We start from the raw sequence: 22,729 nt of genomic DNA, 5'->3' as shown, positions 1-22,729 counted from the left end.
CTTTGTTGATTATTTTCCTCTTAAAACTTTTCACAAAATACCCTGTTAATTCTGCAATTTCTTTCGGGTCACTCGTGCTGCCCTAGCGCCACATCAAATTGTACACTAATGGAATCTATAACTAAAAATAATGAACACGCTCTTTTACTCAACTTCAGTCCAACATTTTATTCTCGAGTTATGAGTGTTTGTCGCATTTTTTTTTTTTCAACTGGTCATAACGCCAAAAGGAAGTATTTCTAACCCCTTGTTTTGAAACCCTTTATTTACATTTATTACTAATTTATTTATGTATTGCATGAGCTGTAACTAAGTTCGTATAATGTCTACGTAAGATGGATCTCGCAGAGATAGGAATACAAAGTAGAAACTGGATTCAGTTGGCTAAGGATAGAAGCCAGAGGAGAGCTTTTGTGAACGCGGCATTAAACCTCCGGGTTCCATAAGCCATAGATTAGTTAGTTAGTTAATGATGTCCTATCGGTATTCGTTTTTCAGAGGTTTCATTGTATAGATTTTATTAGCTTTCCCAACTTCCAGTAATATATAATATTCTCCGTTATTTTCACAACCAACTGAAGAAAGTACTTGCGGGTGTTGAACGCTATCGGCGAATTGAAACAAATAGTAGAGGTAAGAAAATAAATGAAAACTTCAAGAAATTGAAAATGTTCTTTGCGTCAGTTAAGTTATGTTCATTTACGCAGTGTTTCGAGTAGAGTAAAATTATACATAAATTGATACGTTGCACATATATTTTTTTTATTCATTTGTGTTAAATTCTTTCTCCTTAGTAGTTGGGTTTATAGTACATATATTTCTTTATTAATATATTTTCTCTCTCATCTTGATTGTACGGTTGCTTAGTGGTAAAGCGCTTACCTCTACTGTAAGGAGTACCTGATTGAATCACAGACCACGTAAAGTTGTGGAGGACAACATAGTGTCCGTAGATTTTGTCTTAATTCTCCTGTTTTCTCCCTATATTTTCATCCCACTAACTCTTCCACAGTCATTCAGTTACGTTTATCAATCACCACCTTCAGTCTGCAATGCATAATCATGGGGCATCAAAGATTTCATTTCCTATGTCCTCCTGTAGTCTCAGTCACTAATCCTAGAGTTACTTTGAATCCTATAGAACTTTCAACTAAAACATTATAACTTAAATCTGCAGTCCAATTTGGCACAAACCTTGGACATTTCATACTATTTCCGTCTCTCTCTCTTTCAATATTTTTTCCTTCCTGCTTCATTAAGCTTCAACTGTCGAAACCAAGATAAAACCTCACCGGACGTTGTAACAATCACTGTTTATAAAAATAGTAAGATACAGGGAGGTGCAGGAAAAATCAGGCTCGCCATGCGTTTGTATTCCGTGTTCTGTAGCATAACAATGCTTTTTTGTTCGGAGCTTACAGTATGCTTCAAATTTACAGTATACTATTTGGTCTAGGAATTAATTCGTGCGGTTGGTACGCACACATTGAAGCTGTAGTACAAACACAAAATACATAAATACCTTAAGAAAAATATTGTCCATCGCTAGCCACCACTTTCGCCCATCTGTCAGGCAATGTACGGATTCCGTGGCGAAACAAGTCCTCATCCTTGGAAGCGATCCAGTCAGAGACCGATGTTTCGATATCTTCTGAAGAAGTAAACCGCTGTCCAATCAAATCGTTGTTCATGCAATCGAACAAGTAGTAGTCCGAAGGAGCAACGTCTGGTGAATACGGCGGGTGGGGTAAAACTTCCCATCCGACATTTTCTAAATAGGTTTTGACCGGTTTTGCGACATGTGGGCGAGCGTTATCATGTTGAGCAATAAGTTTATCATGTCTGTTCTCCCATTCTGGTCGTGTTCTGGCCAGAGCTTGCTTCAAACGCATTAATTGTCGTCGATAACGTTCTCCATTCATAGTTTCACCCGGTTGCAGCAGCTCATAGTACACCACACCTTTCATATCCCACCATATGCACAGCATAACCTTTGCACAGTGAATATCTCGTTTTGGTTGTGATGGACCTGGTTCACCTGGTTTCACCCAGGCCTTTTTTCGTTTAGGGTTCTCGTAATGGATCCACTTCTCATCACCCGTAATAATTCGATGCAGAAACCCCTTTCTGCTCTGTCGTTGAAGCAGCAATTCGCAAATGGTTTTTCGTCTTTCAACGTCTCTGTCTTTCAATTCATGTGGAACCCAATGTGACATCTTTTGAATCATTCCCATGGTTTTCAAGCGTTTGGAGACTGTTGTTTGATCAACGCCTAATGCTGCTGCAAGTTGTTCCTGCGTTTGACACGAATCCTGCTCGAGCAATGCTGTCAATTCTTCGTCTTGAAATTTTTTTGGCTGTCCAGCTCGCTCTTGGTCTGCCAAGCCGAAATCACCACTTCTAAACCGTGCAAACCACTTCTGACACGTTCGCTCAGCTAGAGCATGGTCACCATACACTTCCACCAAAATACGATGACTTTCAGTCGCACTTTTCTGCATGTTAAAGTAATGCAGCAGGACACCCCGCAAAAACACTTTATCAGGCACAAATTGCGCCATGTTCACTTAACTACAAACTGGTATTGTTGACGCTTTAATCCACTGCCCTATACTACGAACGATGCGCGATGACAGGGGTTTGCAACACATGTGTGGATACACGGAACTGTGGGACGCTCCGTTCGTTGCGCCATCTCTTGTCCACCCGCACGAATTAATTCCTAGACCAAATAGTTCAAGTAAAGCTGCTAGTCGCACTAGATGGACCAGGAAGACGGGAAGGGTTACTTGTAAAATAGATAGTGTTTGCGCCCCGTCGCATTATATTACGGTTTATTTTTACTTATGGTTAATAGAACATTCAACAGAAACGGTCGAAGCAATGAAGTGCTTACCACAGTACCGCCCCCCTCGGGGGAAATTGCATTCTTCAAGTTGAAAAATCTCACTATGAGTGCTAATAGACTTTTACAAGAATACACGATATAAAGTTTCTTAACCGTAATGTGCCAGCGAAATCTTCCATTCTGGTATTACAAAGGTGTTCAAAAATTTTTGCACAGTGGTTTCTATTTTTATTTATTTATTTATTTATTTGTTGCAGGAGGAGAATGAAATTTTTTGTGAACATACTTGGAACATTTAGCTATACACTGAGCCTACTCAATGTAGCCCCCATCTGTGACACATCTGGTCCAACGCTCTTTCCATGATGTAAATGCACTTTGTTAAAATTCTGGGGATTGACTTTTACACCATCGCTTGACACAGGAAATAAGGTCTTTCTCACTATCAAATGTTTTACCGCGCAGGTGGGCTTTCAGACGTGTTTTGCTTTTAGGTTCGGACAAAAACAACCATGTTTCATTTTGGGTAATGACGCCGTCAAAACACTGTTTCCACTCTTCAGTAAAAATTACAACGACTCACCAAAGGTAGTCGTTAACCCTGGTTCAGTTATATCTTTAGTGGCAATAATCGTTTTCACCTTAAAATATCTTCTGAAGTTATATTCACTAGTATGCTCACCTTTTCTACTGAAATTACAAGTCCATGATGAATATTAAATAATTTATTCTTTGATTCCCTTTTAATGTATATTCACACAAGCCGACTTGCAATCAAACATGTTAACTGAGTCTATAAACAACGACATAGCAACCAACTAGACAATAATGTATATTTCTTATATATTAAAACATTCTTCTTTTATTATTTTTAATTAACATTATAACAGGTATAGTGCTTGTGTAAAAGCACTTTCTGCCCGAGATATATGTAATTATGGACCGATACAAAGTATCTCGTTATATAAAATGTCGCCCGATAAAGGGACTAAATATAAAAGTTACAAGGGAGCTTGACTTTTATATTTAAGAACCACTGGTCCGTTTATAATAATGACATGATAATAATTGTGTTCTCTACATTTTGATCGCCCTTCATATATAAATTCATTAAGTTTCCTTCATATAAATACATTTATAATAAAACTTTTATTCCATTATTATTTATCTTTTATCATTAAAAAATGTCGTCGCTTACTAATACAATCAACGAAGGATGCGAAATCAAAAGCATAAGAGATAATTACATTTTAAAACACAAATTACAATGATCAACGATTTCATTCATCATTAAAAACGGTCATGTAAAAAAAAAATGTTTGCTCTTTCCAGGGCGCATTATATAACAATTACGTAAGATGGTATTTTAAAGGATACATCATATCAACAAGGCGTCATGATACAAAAGAATCTTATCCAAATATCATATAAGGTGACACATGAGTACAGTCGTCGGATAATTAGCTTAATAGAATGAACCTTCTACTGAATATAATCTTTGACAATAAAGTTTCAACATAAATCAATATAATATAAATAACCTTTGTTTTTAATCAATAACAACACAACGATTCGCCAAAGGTAGATATAATAATCTATGCTCGAGTGAGCGAAAAGAAGAAATTAAATTTATTTTCACACATAAATATTCATAAGAATCAATAGCTGATATGGGTTTAACCCCTACCACATCAACTGCAATCAGTTTAGATTCGTACTTGTATATGATTCCAATAAAGTACATTGTACCGCACAATCATGATTATGTCCCGCATTATTATTCTGTACAGGAATTGTGTCATTATTTTGATTTTGATACGAAGTGCCATCTCTTGAACTACGGTTACGTCTATCAATGTAGTTTACAGTATTTCTAGAATTTCGCCATGTATTTCGTCTGTTTTTGAATCTACTTTGGTTAAATGGTCTGACATAATTATTGTCACGATTAGTTAGGTTAGGTGTGTTCCCATCATATCTTTGCCTATTCTGATTGTTCTGTTTGTTTAAATTTACTCGATTTAGGTTATGTTCCGTATCGTCTACATTACGGATATTTAGATTCCGGACTGGTACTGATCTAAAGTTATCTGAATTGTTTTTAATTTTGCCTATTCCCGCTTGATGATTCTGTGCCTGGTATTGAGTTTCATAACATTGAACAAGCATCAATAGATGATTAAAACTCATGCATTGCGTAGAAAACAGGATTTGTTGTAATTTAAACGGTAGTAGATTTCGAATAGATGCAATCACTCTAGATTCAGATTGTAGTGGATTTACGATTTTTAATTCATTATACGTATTCACAACAAAATCAACAACAGATTTGTGCAAGCGAGGATTAAAAGGTTGATTTCTAATCGTAGCGTCTCTGTTTGCAAGTAGAAAGTCATTCTCATAATTTGCAATCAGCGCTGCCTTGAATTCCTCATATGTGTTGACGTGTTCCCGTACCGCTTTAAACCATAAAGAACACGGTGGAAGTAATAAATGAGGGATTAGTTTCATATATTGAGATTTATCTATACACATTATACTGCATTCGTCCTTAAATTTTTCTAGGAAAGAAGTAGCATTTTCATTACATCTACCACTAAACTTACTCATAGCACGTATTTCGCTCATTTTTACACTTAACTTTACATTTCTTTCACCATTTCGTGTTCGTGTTGAGTGAAAATTTCTACCTACTGCGTTATGTGTGGTTCCACCATCTCTTTTCCGCCCATCTGTATTCCTTGGTTGAATTCTTTCCAAAATAATATCCTCATCGGATGAGTTACTTGAAGAAGAGATAACGCAAGGTCCTTGTCGATCTGCTTCGGGTGAATGCGAGGTCATCTCTTGTGAATGAGGGAACTCCAAACGATCATTAACCATGTTGTTGTTGTATGCGTTGTCTTTAATCTGTAACGTCCTAATTTCCTCCTGTAAGGTAGATATCAATTGTGTATTTGCACGTATTTGGTTAGAATTATCTGTCACCTGAATCTTTTGCTGACGAACAGAAGATTCGATTACTTCAAAATCTTTTTTTACAATATTAACTTCTTGGATTACATGATTGTAATTATCCTTGCAATCTTCAGATAATCTTTTTAACTTCTCGTCGAATTGTAACGTGATGTCTGTCACAGCTTGTATTACAGATTGTTTCGCTTCTTCGGACTTTTGATCTATTTGTTCTAACTGCCTACCCAATTCTTCATGCTGTCTCTCTAATCGTCCATTCAATTCTTCATACTGTCTTTCTAATCGTCCATTCACTTCTTCATACCGTCTACTCAATTCTTCAGATTTTTGCTGTACTGTTTGTTTTACTTCTTCGGACATCTGGGCTAAATTTTGTTTCATAATTTCTAAATCATCCTTTCGGCTTTGTTCCTGTCGTTGTTCCTGTCGCTGCAATGCTATTAAAATTCTATCCTCTAGGGTCAACATTCCGGGTGCAATAGGAGCTATATTCTGCTCGTTGTTAGCACTGTCAACAGTTTCATTCTCTACTGTCTCACCAATCATGATTTTTCTTGTGATTACTCTGCCACTTCTAAGAACGATTGAGTTCGTATTCATGAACCTTCTTACTAAGGTAAATTCACCCTTACTTTAGACTTCGGGATATGAATTTACAAGAATCCCGGGTGAGGTAAACCAAAAATTTTACGACTCACCAAAGGTAGTCGTTAACCCTGGTTCAGTTATATCTTTAGTGGCAATAATCGTTTTCACCTTAAAATATCTTCTGAAGTTATATTCACTAGTATGCTCACCTTTTCTACTGAAATTGCAAGTCCATGATGAATATTAAATAATTTATTCTTTGATTCCCTTTTAATGTATATTCACACAAGCCGACTTGCAATCAAACATGTTAACTGAGTCTCTATAAACAACGACATAGCAACCAACTAGACAATAATGTATATTTCTTATATATTAAAACATTCTTCTTTTATTATTTTTAATTAACATTATAACAGGTATAGTGCTTGTGTAAAAGCACTTTCTGCCCGAGATATATGTAATTATGGACCGATACAAAGTATCTCGTTATAAAATCGTCATGAGACACTCGCACACATCCTTCCTCATCTTTTTCATTTCTCTTGTCAATAATCTAGGCACCCAACGTGCACAGATTTTTCTATACCCTAATGACTGTACCACTGATACCACACTACCCAATGACAAACCAGTCATTTCAACAAGTTGTCGTGTCGTCACACATCTGTCATTTTGGATGATTTGATTAATGGTCTCCTTATTCACATCACTCACGACCGTCGATGGTCTACCGCATCGTGGATTGTCTAGTAGAGAGAAATCACCTTCTTTAAACCTCTGCAACCACCGTTGGATACTGCTGCGATCCAATGTGTCCTCCCCATAAACAGGGAGCAACTTCCTGTGAATCGATGTGACAGTCATCGCCGGTCTTGAAGAGGAACTCCATCACTGACCGTTGTCGCAACCTGACATCTACTTCACGGTCTATTATGGCTCACCTGTAAATAAAAGAAAATACTTTTATATACCAACTTATAGCTAAATGTTCCAAGTATGTTCACAAAAAAAAAAAAAAAAAAAAAAAAAAATTCTCCTCCTGCAACTTTTGAACACCCTTTGTATATAAGAAGTAGCAGACTATATCACTTATGGTTAATATATAAGAGAATTGAAATCGATCAGTGGGGATGCCTGTGTTACTTGCTAGAAATAGAACATGATGGATAGAAACCTGTGGGAATCTTCGCAACTTTTTACTCAAGTTGGAGTATTCAACTGAACATGCTGTACATGCTACACATCCTGCATTTCAGGTCGTATCATACGACTGATCTGCATGAACTGAAGTGATCTTATGAATTAAAATAAATCAAGTACAATACGTAGCTCCAGTAGACGTTAACAGACTTCTAGATCTCACTATGCGCTTTTAGAATCTTAAAGCGTGGTTTTATTTTCTAGACATGTCAGCGCACAGTTACAAGTAAATCTCCAAAATACCAAGAAGAACTACTTTACCCGCTAAAGTAGACGTATGACGTTCTGTTCATGTTCTTTCACGAGGCCATGAAACAGCATTGTGTGGCTTGAGATGTCAGAAAAAATTTAGGGCTAGTTAATACAGGGTAGAAAACGACTATTCTTAACTTCCATCAAAGTGGGACAGATTCCATACATTTCACCAAAATATAGATAGCATCACTGCAGCTTTTCCAGGTAATAGTTTTCTCATATAGCCTCGTTGTTAAACTCCCAGTCAACCAATCAGGTAAAAGGTTAATCTGAAAGAGACTGATCATCTTGGACACCAGATCTATCCATTTGCTATTTTTTTAAAAATAATCTGTAGATCAAATTGAAAAGGGTAGACGATGTAAGTATTGCAAGAAATTATCCACGGGAGTATAGTGCAGAAGATTCGCAGTCAGATTATTGTAATGTAAACATCTTTTTGCGAATACGCAATAGTGCCATTAAGGTGGTGGTGGTCGCTGTCAGCATCTGCTATAAGAGGTAAATGCATATGTTTTAATATTATGTGCTACGATTCGAAGAACTCATACTACAATATCCGGAACACAAATGCAGAGGCAGGCTGCTGTTTCTAAATTTTTTTCACGTAACTCATTCAGCTAAGTATCAACCGTGATGCTTCCCTCCCTCAATAACAGTCCCCCCCCTTTCTTTACTTCCACAGTATTTAAAGTACTAACGTAGCTTCATCGTGCATTTAGTTCTGAGTTAGCTTCCTAGGTAGCCACTTTACGAAACTATAGCTGATATTTGTAGTAGGTTAATCTACAAAAATACTTGATTGCGCTTATTGCAAAGTCCATTATTATCCGTCTGGGAGCTTGACCATAAGTTGGCATATTTATGAACTATTGCATGTGCTCATATATATTTATGACTTGTTTACTGAATCGTGCGCTTAACTAACACCCCGTGTAAGTAACAATTAATTTATTGCGTAGATGAAGATGTTGAATGATTTTAGGTAAAGCTTGCGACTGTATTTGTGTAATATTAAGTTTGGTAGTTTAGTTATATGAAACGAGTAATTACTTTTTTTAAGTTTAATTATTTTATTTCATTTGATTTTTTTTTTAATAGCTTTGAAGAAGAGCTTCTAACAGACAATGTGAAGAGAGATTTATGTATTCCGGCAGCAAGTAGCGAGAGAAGGACGGGTAAGAATTTCAGAATTGTAACCTAGAAACAATATCTTGGTTATGTCAAAACATTCAAACAAGTAAAATGTGTATATTATTGAAATATGTTCTGAAGTTCTATACTTTTCTAAAATTACTCTCATCTTGCACCACGAACAGCGTTCCTGTTTAATATTCTGTTTTCATAATATGTCGGTCATCTCTGCGACCATGATCCTATGTGTGATGTAAGCTAAGACTACAATATCATTCAAAATAATGTTCCTTGTCCTGTAAATAGAAAAGAGCCCCCGAATATAACAGAAACTACTCTCATTAAATCCAACACTGCAAATTTGAATCTAATCTTCCTTGAACTAAACTCCTATCCATGAGATGTTATCGTAATATATTTCAGTATCACTTTGCAAGATGTTTCAAAATATTACGAAAACTGAATCTTAAACAGTAACGGAGTTTGTGGCACAAGGTAAGAGTTTAATTTAAATAAAATTTGGCCAAATAGAAAAAAACTGCAATCACTATGTTTGAAAGATTTTTATTCTATCGTACGTAGAGTAGATCAGAGTACCTACTCTTGGTAATATTCATATGAAACATTTCAACTTAAGATGCAACTGGTTTCTGGAATACCTAAGTAGTAGGAAAATTGAGTATGGCCAGAGAGATTCAGGAAAACAATAATAATTCTACAGCAGGTAAAGCTCCAAAAAACGAGACCATAGAAATCCCTACGAAGATAACAAATGTTTCCTATATAAATTACAAACCGGCATTCTGCAGAATGGTAAGTATTGAAAAGACCTTTTTTAACTACAGACTTTGAAACATAACACCAATGATTCCATATTTATTTGATGTTGCAGGAAAGTTGTTGCGAGATCGTGTAGTTCTATGTGAGAAATCAGATCTACTAGAATCAATGGATCCAGGATTACTAAGTGCTGATGTGGCTCAAATTGTCTTTGCGAAACAAGTACAGCCAATCAATTGTTATATGATTTACAGCCAGATGTTTTCTGGGAGAAGAGAAAACCAGTTCGGGGAACATAAGCTGAATTTTTACAGTACTGCCAGTGCATTCTAGCTTATATGTTTGCAAAACTTCAGCAAGGAAGTACTTTTCGATATAAAACTTGAACAAACTCTTGATTCGTTGGCTGCTCGTGTAAGAAAACATTCATTTTATGTAGGATAAAACAGATTTTCTCCGTTTAGACAAGCATAGTGCTTCTGACATCATTGATGATGGGCGTGCTAAACGCTTAAGAGTACATCTCTTCCACTCCGGTTTGATTAAGTAAGACGCGACTGTCGTTACAGCAATTTTTTTGCGAAAGCGGATAGTACACGGGAACCCGTTTCCGAAGCTATTAAATCGTGCTATCATTCTTCATGGAGATTCATCACTCTAACTAGGATTTTCTGTAAATTAGTATTGGTAGTAGATACAAGAATATCTATCACATTTATGGAAACGAAATCTAGGTCTTTGGGTAGGGCATAAATTTGTTTTATATAACGGCTTTGACTAGACAATACCCCAACACCGAAGTTTTCACTGGGAAAGGCTTTTCTTATGAGTAGTCTGATCTTCTACTCCTGGTGCACAGATCAGACATCATGTTTGGATGTTTCGCAATTCCTTTTTTTCAATACTAAATGACTCAAAAATTAATCGCTGTAGCATCCTAAGGTTTTACATGTGGTATAGCCCGAATATAGGTTTCACATCCCAATCGGGTCATGCATCCAACAGTTTGAGCTGGGGAAAGATACAATTTGTCTTGGAGAAGATACACTTTTGATACTTCCTGTACAAAGAAAGAATCTCTCTTGGAAACAGTTGTACAAGAACATTTTGGTGATAATATGCTGCATTTACCTTAACATTTGTCTCAACTCTGTGCAGCAGAAGCTTGCCTGTGTAGTGATAACCTGTCCCATAAGTCCGCGGGGAAAAATATTGCAGCATGTGCAAAGATAGTTTGCTCAGGCCGTGGCGTATTTGGTGTGCTATCGTGTTTACTTAGTTATTCTTTTAAAACATCCGAAACATAATATATAAGAGTGTTTTTTTAAGTTATCAGAACTTAAAGAAAGTAAATCAGATATTGTTGAAGTTAATGAGCGTGTTAGTATAGTGTCTAAATGAATAAAGTTCATATTATCTTTTATCAATGGGTAAATACACATGCAACAGACATAACAAGCTAAGTACGATTAGTGGTACAGTTACATCAAAATGTACTTTTTGCCCAAATAGCCAAAACGATAAGAAATAGCCGTAAGTATAAATATGGTGTTTAACAAGAGAAATTAAGAACACCAATGTTGGGTTTATAATAACATAACCAGATGCAGAATATAGAACATTGCATTCTTCACTCTGTAAAAGAATCCTGCTACTTTGCTTCTAGGTGAAAGTTTTATCAGTTTAACGGTTTGTGATGAGACTCATAAAACTGTTGCATGAGTTTTTAAGGGCTTGTGGGAATGAATTAAATGAAATCTTTAATATTTTAACGTTCTAAACCATACCCTTTGTGCTATGTAGATAAATAATAAACGATTGAATGAGTATAGAATTACGGAATGTGAGAGTAAATTGGAAACGTAGGGACAATGTTGTCCAGCACAAGCTCACAGGTCGTGGGATTGAACCAGGATTTCTTACACCATGGATGAGCTCTACTAATGTAGCTATTCCCTTAAGACCTGCAGGAACAACACAACACAAAGTTTTTTATCTGATTATTTTAGTGAAAGAAGGAAAACTGCTATTCTCTCTCTCATGTGAAAATATAAAAGCAAAGATAAAGTAAATTACATTTAAAAAATATCGTATTACCAAATTTGTGAAGTATGATAGGCTGTCTTGGAAAGGCAAACGATTTAACAGAAATTTACAAGAGAAAGATAGAAACAAAAAAAAAAAAAAAAGTTAATCAAAACTATAATTATCTTATTTGAGTACAGACTATAAAACTTCCTAAAGAGTGGTGCACCTGGCTAAAACAAGACCACATATTAATATATAATAAAGTAAAATAAAATATTTACCATCGTACGTTCTCCATTTTCATACCCGATAATTCATTAACTATTTGGCTGTTACTTAGAAAACTGAGAGGCTCGACTGTGGTCACATTTGTATTTTTTGTCCAGAACAATTGGTCGAATATCTTGTATTTTGCAGTGTTGGGCAAATTTCAATTGAATTAACAATTAATTTGTAAATTTAATTGTTAATTGCAATTAACAATTGAAGTAAGTAATGGTTAATTGTTAATTGCAGTTGGCCATTAATAATGGAGAATCAATTGCAATTAATCAATTGATTGAAAGTAATTGCAGTGGAAAGTAATCGCAATTGAAATTAATTGGCAATTAATTCAATTGCAATTGATTTCCACAGCAATTACTTTCAATTGATTGATCAATTGCAATTGATTTTCACTGATTAATTTTCAACACTGTAGTTCAGAGGGGGCGTGGGGCAATGAAAACTTTAGCCACGACCAATTGACTCATGACCCATCGTGACCCACAACCCACCGTGACCCACTCTGACCCACCACCCACTACGAACCACTTTCACCCACTGTGACCCACAGACCTACCAAAACCCATTGTCATCAACTCTGACCCATGATTCAAGCCCTCTTCTCTACTGACTAAAGAGTTTAAACTTGTAATAAAACAAGCCTATGAAATTATCACTCATCGGAGTTTGAATTTCTACGATCAATCGCTCAAGCATCACTCTATTACAATAAGGGCGGATCTGACCTTTCTAATATAAATAAAATAAAGAGTTTGTTCGTGTCTGTCTATCTTTGTGCGGCCTGTGAACCAGACGAGTGGACCAAAACTTTTCAAAATTTGGTCATGGGTAGCTTGGTCTAGGCCCCAGATCAAGACGAAGAGTTTTTTTTCAAATTTCGAACTAGGGAGGTCTCAGGGGGACGTTCACCGAGACCGGCCTGGAGACCAGACAAGTTGACCGAGAGCTACCAAATTGTGGTCAAAGATACCTTGGTCCAGGTCCCACACCAAGGCGAAGCGTTTTTGACAAAATAGGGGGGCGTTTACAGGGACATGTAAAAGTAGTAAAAATGACCGATATCAGTTTCGATTTCATAGTTTTCGCGGTCGCTGAGATCAATGGTAAAACTCTGATCGCATTAACTTCCAAATTCACCCTATTTGGCTGCGGGCCGTGAGTTAACGGGGGGGGGGGGGACCGAAACGTAAAAGTAATCCAAAATGACTGATATTAGTGTCAAATCCATAATTTTCGCGGTTTGCTGAGATCAATGGTGACACTACCATTAGCGATGACTTTTAAATTCATCCACCGTTGTATGCGGGCCTTGGGTCACCAGAGGGGGGGATTTCCGAGACATGTAAAAATAATCAAAAACGACCGATATTAATGTCAAATTCATAGTTTTCGGGGTCGCTGAGCTCAATGGTGAATCTCATAAGACAGCGTTTACTTTACATTTAGCCCCCATTAGCTAAGGAATTGGGGCATTATAAAGGGGATCACGAGACATGTAAAAATAATCCACAATGACCGATATTAGTGTCAAATCCGTAGTTTTCGCGGTCGCTGAGATCAATGGTGATACTTTCATTAGCGATGATTGTCAAATTTAGCCATCATTGTTTGCGGACCGGGAGTGGGGAATTGCGAGACATGTAAAAATAATGGAAAATGACCGATATTAGTGTCAAATCCATAGTTTTCGCTATCGCTGAGATCAATGGTGTTACTTTCATTAGCGATGATTGTCAAATTTAGCCACCATTGTTTGCGGGCCGGGAGTCACAGGGAGTGGGGAATTGCGAGACATGTAAAAATAATGGAAAATGACCGATATTAGTGTCAAATTCATAGTTTTCGCTATCGCTGAGATGAATGGTGATACTTCCACAGGCGTTGACTTCCAAATACAGCCCCCATCGGCTGCGGCCCAGAGGCGTTTTTTCAAAATTGGAACCAGAGGATCATAGGGGCTTTTACCGGGATATGTAAAAGATAGTAGAAAATGGCATATGTTAGTGTCACATGCATAGTTTTCGCGGTATCGGCTGGGACTTAGAGATTTTTTTCACAATTCGAACCAAGGGGGTCTGAGGGGGCGTTCACCGGGATATGTAAAAGTAGTAGAAAATGACCAATATTTGTGTCGAATCCATATTTATCTGGGTTGTTCAGATGTATAGTGACACTCCAGATAGTGTTTACGTTCAAATTCAGCCCCCATCGGCCTTCCCAAAGAAAACACATGTACGTTGTTGGATATATATTCACAGAAAATATACTGTATCCAATTTTAGAAATGTTTCTTAATTGTTCTCCCGCTGTTCAGTTTGTTTACATTGATATTTTATCTGATCATTTTGACACACTTCCGGTGACGCACAAAACGTGGAAATAGGGGAACGAAACGACACGCAAAATCACTAGTCGATGCGAAAGGAAGGACCTCGAAATTCGATAGTGGCGGAGCAATGGGTCATTTTCGTCCCACCTTTGAGGCCCATTTTGACCGTCTTCCAGTGACCCACAAAACGTTGAAATAGATGCACAAAAGGATACGTGATGTGAAATTAACGACCTCGAAATTCGTTAGTGGCGAAACTCTTGGTCATTTTCGTCCCATCTTGTACCTTGAAATTCGTTGGACGGGGAACAAGTTAATGACGCCGTGAGCACCAATATAAGTATATACTGTAGTTCTTACCATCAAGGCTGAGAACTGTACAGTCCAATTTTTTAGCCAAAGTAGAAGCTCAACCGGCTCGGCTCGGTTCAACTGAGCGTACAGCTTGAGCTGGCTTAGTTGGGATGACACATCGACTGGGCTCAATTGAGCCCAGTCGAACCGATGGCTTGAGCCGGCTCGGTAGAGGCGAGTCATCGACTCGGCTCGATTGGAGCCAATGGCTCGAACCAGTTCCGTTGAAACGAGTCCATAGGCTGGGTTCGAGTCAGCTTAACTGAGCCGATAGCTCGAACCGGCTCAGTTGGGGTAAGCAATCAGCTCGGTTCGGTTCGGCTCGTGTGAGCCATCGGCTCGAGCTGGTTCGGTTGGATGAGCTGTTGGCTCGGCTCACTTCTCGATTCAGCTCGATAAGTGAATGAGGTGTGAGTGAGCCGCTTGAGTCGTTGACAACCCTAAACCCCGGTCGAGCAGTTTTGAACATGTTTGGCTGGAGTCCTATAACTTTTAACAATTTTTGGCTCGAGCCCGAATACTTGCTCCTCCTGAACTCAAACCTAGAACCTCGTGACCGATGTCCTTGCCTCCTGAAGATTTCTTGACCGAGATCGAAAGTCAACTAATTTTTAGTATTCAAATACAAACCGCCTATATTCCATGTTTATATAGACACACGGTGGTATAATAATAATTAGTTATAGTAATAGTAGTAGTATCATTGATAATTATATTGTCTATATAGGATACTTGAAGAGAGTAGTACTTGGAACTACACAAAGGATTTAGCGCAAATTGGTTCGTTTTGCCTCGACTCGATGGAAACTCGATCCGAATTCGAGTCGAGTTGGGGGAAATTTTTCGAACCGAATTCTCGAGTCGAGCTCAAAGATGTCTACTTCGAGTCGAGTCGAGTTTTAAAGAAAACTCGCTCGAACTCGCTCGTGCCCATTCCTATTGTATGCATGACGGGTATATAGAATTCTTTCGAGGGAGATAGAAAATAAACATAATATATTTAAAAAAAATACTTAGTTTCACGGCTTTCTTCCCAGGTTGACGAAGGGATGGTAGTTATCCAGCATTTCTTATAAGTACCTTATTTGAAATATGTAAAACAGTAACAAGTGGACAACACAATATTCTCACATCTTCTTGTCTTCATTTTTAATTGCTGATTTCAATTGCAATTAACAATTAAAAGTTTCAATTGTCAATTGCAATTAACAATTAAATTTTTCAATTGCACCCTTTGCGATTGACAATTAACAATTAAAAATTTCAATTGCCTGGTGACCAATTAACAATTAACAATTGGCGAAAATTTAATTGCAAATTTTATGATTGAATTCAATTGCAATTGAAATTAATTGTCAATTACAAATTGAAATCAATTGCAATTAATTTTCAGAGCAATTACTTTCAATTGATTGATCAATTGCAATTGATTTCAATTGATTTTGCCCAACACTGGTATTTTGATTCTTCATGTGTACACTAACGAGTTCTTTCTTCAATCTTATGTAATCTAACTTTGGTTTTTTTAACCTGTGCGGTAGACGTTTCAGCCATTTTAATGTCTAGTAAATATATCAAATTCTCATCTGTAACTTTTCGTAATCAAATTAGTGCACATTCAACCACAGGTCCTTCTCTGCTTTTATTTATGTCACTCTCATACGAAGTCTGAGTCACAACCAACGAAGGTAAATATTTTATTTTAGGTATTTTACATTAACATACACGTATGTAATAGAAAATTAATAGTTTAACATTTTATTCAAGACTACTTCTGCTGAGTATACTTTTTAAAAATTGAACACTCAAATCTATTCTTTCTTCTTTCGATTTGTTTATTCTGCTTCTCTGTAATTTATAGAGAGTGAACCAGAGCCTGCGAGAGGTTTAGTTTCCTATGGAAGAATTGTGTTTATATTTGCGGCAACTGTAGCAGCTGTTGGCTTGATTTTCTTGACTGTACGCTGGAAAGGTAAAATGTCATATATCCTTTCACTGTATAATAGTTATCTTATATGTTAAGGCAATAAATATTTCTTCAATGTGAGGAGAGGCACTGAAGTTAGAACTTTTAACTCATAATTAGGAATATCTTTGTACATTTTGATCTAATTTTAAAAAGTAAATTATTGAGAATCCACACAAAATTAGTTTTTTTTTTTTTTTTTTTTTTTTTTTTTTTTTTTTTTTTTTTTTTTTTTTTTTTTTACTGACCCAGCCTTACGCTTCATTGTCTTTGGAGTTATTAAATAGCACCCAAAGTCAAGGCACTGATGTTATACGGATTGTTATTTTCGCATGGACTACTGTTGTAATCCGTGCGAGTACTGACGTCATAGTTTGTTTTCTGGCTAACGTTTTAACTGTTCTCGTTTTGAATGTATTATTTCACATTATTCACTCAAATATATATGTTAGTTTAAAATGTCAGAGCAAGAACAGATAGGACAGTGGGTAACAGAAACTGAAAGTAACGACGAAAGTGTTTTGAGTATAGAACACTAAGATGAAATAGAGGGCGATGTTGTCGAGTAGTGACTCTGGAGAAAGTGGTAATGACGATTTGGAAGAAATAGAAGATGAAGAAAGGAACGGTGTTATCCAGAAAGACAGGTTTCACGGAAAATTTTACATTGGAAAGGGCAGAATTACCAGATGGTATATTGATCTAGTGCACCCAAGAAATACGCGAACACAGCGTCATAACATCATACCTACACTGCATAGTTATTACTCATAGAACAACACTAAATTGAGAGTTGACATATTGGACAAATTGTGTCGCCAGTGTGATACAGCCAGGAATTCGCAAAGATGGCCACTCACTCTCTTCTTTCACGTGTTAAACGTTGCTGAAGTAAACGCTCTCATTGTTTTCGAAGCAAATAACAATGATGCTATGATCAACTGTAGAGACTGCCTGTAATCTGTGGCTATGGAACTTATCGAACCTCTTTGTTGAAGATGGAGAAACAAGAGTACCCGAAAAAGATGTTTCAGGTGCAGTAAGTGGATCTGCTCTGACTACAAGCACACTCTTTGCACTCTCTCTTATGGCTAAAACACCCAAAATTTTGCCTACTTTTGACCTTCTTTCAAGTGTAAAAGTTAAACTTGCAAACAATTTAACAACTTCTTTTTATTTTTTATAACAGTTTTTAACACTTTAAATGCAAATTTCCTCTTTTATTTCAATTTTTATCAAATAGCAAGAAAATAAACGAACATTTACAAAAATATAGTAAATTGCATACCCATTATGAACTTTTGGCTTCTAATCTTTTTGTGCATTAAAAAACAAAATGTTTGCACTGAAATGTGTTCTTTATTGCTTGTGAAAACCCACAAAAATAATGTAAAAAATACCAATTGAATAATTACTAAGATATATATATATTTATCAAATGGACTACAATCGTAATCCGCGCGAGCACTCATGTTTCAACAATTTCATGCGAGTACTATAGTGTTAAAAGCAATTTAACACTTACATTTTCTCAAAGTATTCACCATTACACTGTACACACTTTTGCATCCTCGAAAACCACTTTTGGAAGCAGTGTTGCCAGTCTTTTTCTTCAAGTGTTGAAAGTTCATTCTCGTAAGCCACTACAGCTTCTTCAGGGCTACAAAATCTCTTCCCACGCATGCGATCTTTGATCCCGGGGAACAGAAAAAAATCACACGGGGCCAGCTCAGGGCTATACGGCGGATGAGTCATAAGTTTGACCTACGTAGATTCTAAAAACGAAATTGTGATGTTGGCCGTGTGTGAGGACGCGTTGTCATGATGAAGCAGGATCCCACGCAGTCCAGTTCTTGGACGCCGTTCCCGAAGCTTCTGGAACACTTTTGTTAGGCAAACAGTGGTGTACCACTGAGCAGTAACAGTCTTCAAGTGAAACAGTTGCAACATGGCCAGATTTAAAGAAGAAAGTTGCGACCGACTTCGCGGTCGCTTCACTTTCGTGGGTGGATTTTCGTCTGGAAAGATCCAAAGTGTAGACTGGCGTTTATTTTCAGGGTCAAATTGATAGATCCAAGTCTCATCACCAATAACAATGTTAGAGACGCGTCGAGAATTCCCTCCATCAAATCTTGCAAGCATTTCTTCACCATTCCACACGCATGCGCTTCTGCTGTTCAAAGTGTGAGGCACCCAACGAGATGAAACCTTCCTGAGTCATCTCGTTGATCATGAAGAATTTTTGTTCCTGCTGGCGATCCAATATTCATTGTAGATTCAGTGTCCTTAAAAGTTGTTCAAGGATTTTCTCGAATCATTTGTCCCACAGCGGCAATGTTTTCATCTAACACAGCTGTTGCCGGACGTCCAGCTCTCTCTTCATCTTTAAGGGATGTCCGGCCTCTTCTGAACTCACCAAACCACCGAAAAATTGTAGCACGGGAAGGAGCAAGGTACCAAAATGCCCCCTGCAAACGGTCAAGGCTTTGTGTCTCGTTCAAACCACTTTTGAAATCGTAAAGGATCATTGCCCGAAAATGTTCCCTTTCGAGCTCCATTCTAGACAGCCGAATACTGCTCACATCAACAGACAAGTGAAGGCGATACAGCCACGCCGATAAGCGAGGCGAGTTGAAACTTGCTTCGTTTCTTCGCTCTGGATACCACCACCGAACGCAATTGTTCGAATTCAAATACTGTGTCATAACAATGCGTATCTCAAAACTTTCGTAGTGACCCTCGTATTAATATTGAAGCCTCTCTATAACTCCATGATTCCATTATAGGAAGCTTTTATAGATGTGAGTAGAGAAGAAAGGTTTGGGGCATATTGGCAATGGGAGGTTGTGAGAATAATTTTAAGGTAATGATGTAAAATACAGTGGGAATTCATATGATATATTTGATCAGATAATTAAGGTAACATTTGAACTGTTAATTTATATGTGTAAACACGGAAATCGGTTTAATCAATATGAGATCTCATTCTACGATTCCACAGCCGTAAACTTTTTTGTCCAGGCGATCCTTTGTAACGATACACCATGGACGTGGTCTTGTCTTCAGGGTCGAAGTGGTGTACCCAAATTCCATCACCTGTAATAATGTTGTTCAAGAACTCATGACGCTGAAGCAACTGTTTGCAGATGTCTATTCTGTTCATGTCAAGAGTCAACTTTCGCGGCACCCATCGTGCACAAACTTACCGGTATCCCAGATGTGTCTTCACTCTCACAGTTAATAGCAAGCTCTAGTGTGTGATGCGCCAGTTCTTTTGAATCAATTCATCAACTTGTTTGCGATGTGGTTCGTCCGTTGCATTTCGTAGTCTTCTATGTTTTGTCAACGAAGACAAGGTTCACTTCCATGGGGTTTTCTGTATGAGGACGAACAGCCCGGATTTTACCATACTGATGTCTAGACAGTTCTTCCCGTAAACAACCGACATTCTTCATTGCATATCAATGAAGGATACACACCTGCCATGAGAAATTCGATCCCGCACAACATAATATTACGTGTCACCCAGTTTCTAACTGTAGCTCTTGAACCCCAGTGGTGACCAGTTTGGAACCTGGAACTTTATATATATATATATATATATATATATATAATATGTCGTTAATACAGTGTACTGGTCACAATGAAATACTTATTTACGAAACAAATAGGAGACATTACTTTCCAGCATGGTCTCGTAATATAGAAATAATTACTACTTCAGAGGTTCGTACTGTCACTAGTAGAATTGTCACACACTGGTGGGAGCGGTTTCATTATTTCTTGTATTTTTTCGCATTCCTGCTTCTACAAGAAAGAAAGCCATCTAAATTGTGAAAGGTAACAAGATCACTGATTGTACAAATTTCATGTGTTATATTTTGTGCAAAACAGGAGAAAATTAAGTTGTATGTTTTTCGACATAAATAAACCTAGGCAATATATAGGTAAACAATAACAAAAGAAAAGATGTATAATACGAAAGATTACAACAACGTAAAGGAAAGAGTTTTGTAAATATATAGGATGAATCGTTCATTGTACTTTCCTCAAATGGTAATGGAGGCTTTACTACAGGCTTCTTGTACCTAACACCACATAACTTCTGTCACAAGTTTATTTGACCACTCCCTGGCCAAACAACCTGCGCAGGCGATCAATGCTGCTGATAAGGGACGAATACGGAAGTGAAATAAATAATGTTAGTATATTGTGAGATGGTGTCTTGAAGTGGTCCACAAAAGAATAGAATAGTAGTTATTGTGCTTCATAAATTCAATCATTCAGCTAGCACAATATTCAACCTGTGATGTTTATTTATCGAACCATTAGGCGGTAAAACGAACTTAGTACTGTTGATTGCAGAAAGATCTGGTCGACCTTGTTCTGTTTGTATCCCAGCAGTGGTCAAAAGACTGCGAGTATGAATTCGCAGAAATACTGCCCGGAAACAAAGTGCTGACGTATTAAATAAAATTCAGACAAATAAAGACATAAGACTGAAGACCTACCGTCGGAGCACTGATCAGCTGTTAACACTGTGGCTGAAGACAAGCTGGAAAGAGAAGAGAATCTCCTCGATGGCATGCGCAGAATGAGCATAAGAACATTCTCTTTGTATATTTGAAAATTTTCACGGTTGAGGAGAAACTAAATAAACGGAATAACAGCGTGTATTCGTACAGCAGTATGGAAGCCCGTCAGGCTGTTCCTCGTGTTTAGAGAGAACATCTCTCATCTTCCTTAGTATGGTTGGATGTGTCATGTGCTGCCATAGCGGTGGGTTTTTGTGGTAAAGATATCACAACAAGTAATAAATACTGTCTTCGAAGGAACATTCGCAAAATACCTAGCAAATATTTATCTCATCTTTTGTAAGTAGGCATAAATTACTAGATGTCGAGAACGCAAGTTTTAGCTGCCTATACTGACTTCGCTACTCATAGACTTACATGTAGTTCGTGATATGCAGCAGAATACTGTTGTTGTAGCGTAGTAAAAATCTCTTGTATCTGACTTTAGTATTGGTTTACATTTGTGAGTGTATATTGTGTTCTTCCTTGAGAGTTTGCATCTAGTGAAACGAAAATTGACGCAAATAATTGGTAGAGCTTTCACGACTGATTGAATTGCCTTCTTCACGTGATGAAGTACATGAGGGAGAAAAAAATTGCAAATAATATTTTCAGTTTCATCACGAAACTTAAGACACCACCATCACTGAAATCTTGGAGAATAAAAAACTGTTGTAAATGCTTTCTGAAGAAACCATTAATGTCCAGCCAATTTGTAAACCTTTCAGTGATCATGTACTTGAAGATGTGTTCCTTTCAATTACGTCAAGAAGGTAATTGAAACTAAAAACAAAAGATGGTCCATGAAAACATTCATGTATCACTTTAGGAGGATCAAGGACAGCAGCGGTCTATCTCGTTATCAGAGATATTATGAACAAGAAACAAAACATGAGAAATTAAAAGTTATATCGGAGGCATACAGTGTAACTTTCCAGAAGCTAGGGCTAATCTGATAGCCGTGCATGATATTGATGAAGGCAGTGGACATTCTCAAAATCTAAAGAGCTTGAATTGACTGATTTCAAAGTTGAATCGACCTGGTTTAGAATTTCAAGGTAAGAAGAGATTGAGAATTCTGGTGTTGAATTCATTGACAAAAATCTTTACTAATTAATCACCATCTGAAATACTACATTCCAACCAATTTGAATTTAATTATAAAAGTTCACAGAGACCTCACACTTGTCTAGCGTGTGTGAAAGAGACACGATTGTCGGAATGAAATCAGTGTGTGGAATATCACATTTGTATACAATTCAGCCTATTGCATTTATGAATGGTATATATATTAAAAAAAAAAAAAAAAAGTTTGGTTTTTGATTCATTTTCACTCTTAATCAGCAAAATTGTTTTTACACACAGACAAGGGTAGAACTCTAAAAGAAGATAATAAACGGCTAAGAGAG

At 37.1% G+C, this 22,729-nt stretch overlaps 1 protein-coding gene across 1 annotated transcript in view; it reads left to right on the top strand.

The window, feature by feature from the left end:
- LOC145668316 (uncharacterized) overlaps window positions 1-22,729 on the top strand; it is a 135,235-nt gene that overhangs the window by 67,896 nt on the left and 44,610 nt on the right. The window contains exons 5-6 of the mRNA XM_081736043.1: window positions 8,972-9,048; window positions 16,642-16,752. Coding sequence (XP_081592169.1) covers window positions 8,972-9,048; window positions 16,642-16,752 — 188 coding nt within the window. The remainder of the gene's footprint in view (window positions 1-8,971; window positions 9,049-16,641; window positions 16,753-22,729) is intronic.

Source organism: Thermobia domestica, chromosome 13 (genome assembly GCF_964235325.1).
Source record: "Thermobia domestica chromosome 13, izTheDome1.hap1.1, whole genome shotgun sequence".
Lineage (NCBI taxonomy): Eukaryota > Metazoa > Arthropoda > Insecta > Zygentoma > Lepismatidae > Thermobia > Thermobia domestica.
This window is presented reverse-complemented; position numbering and strand designations above follow the sequence as displayed.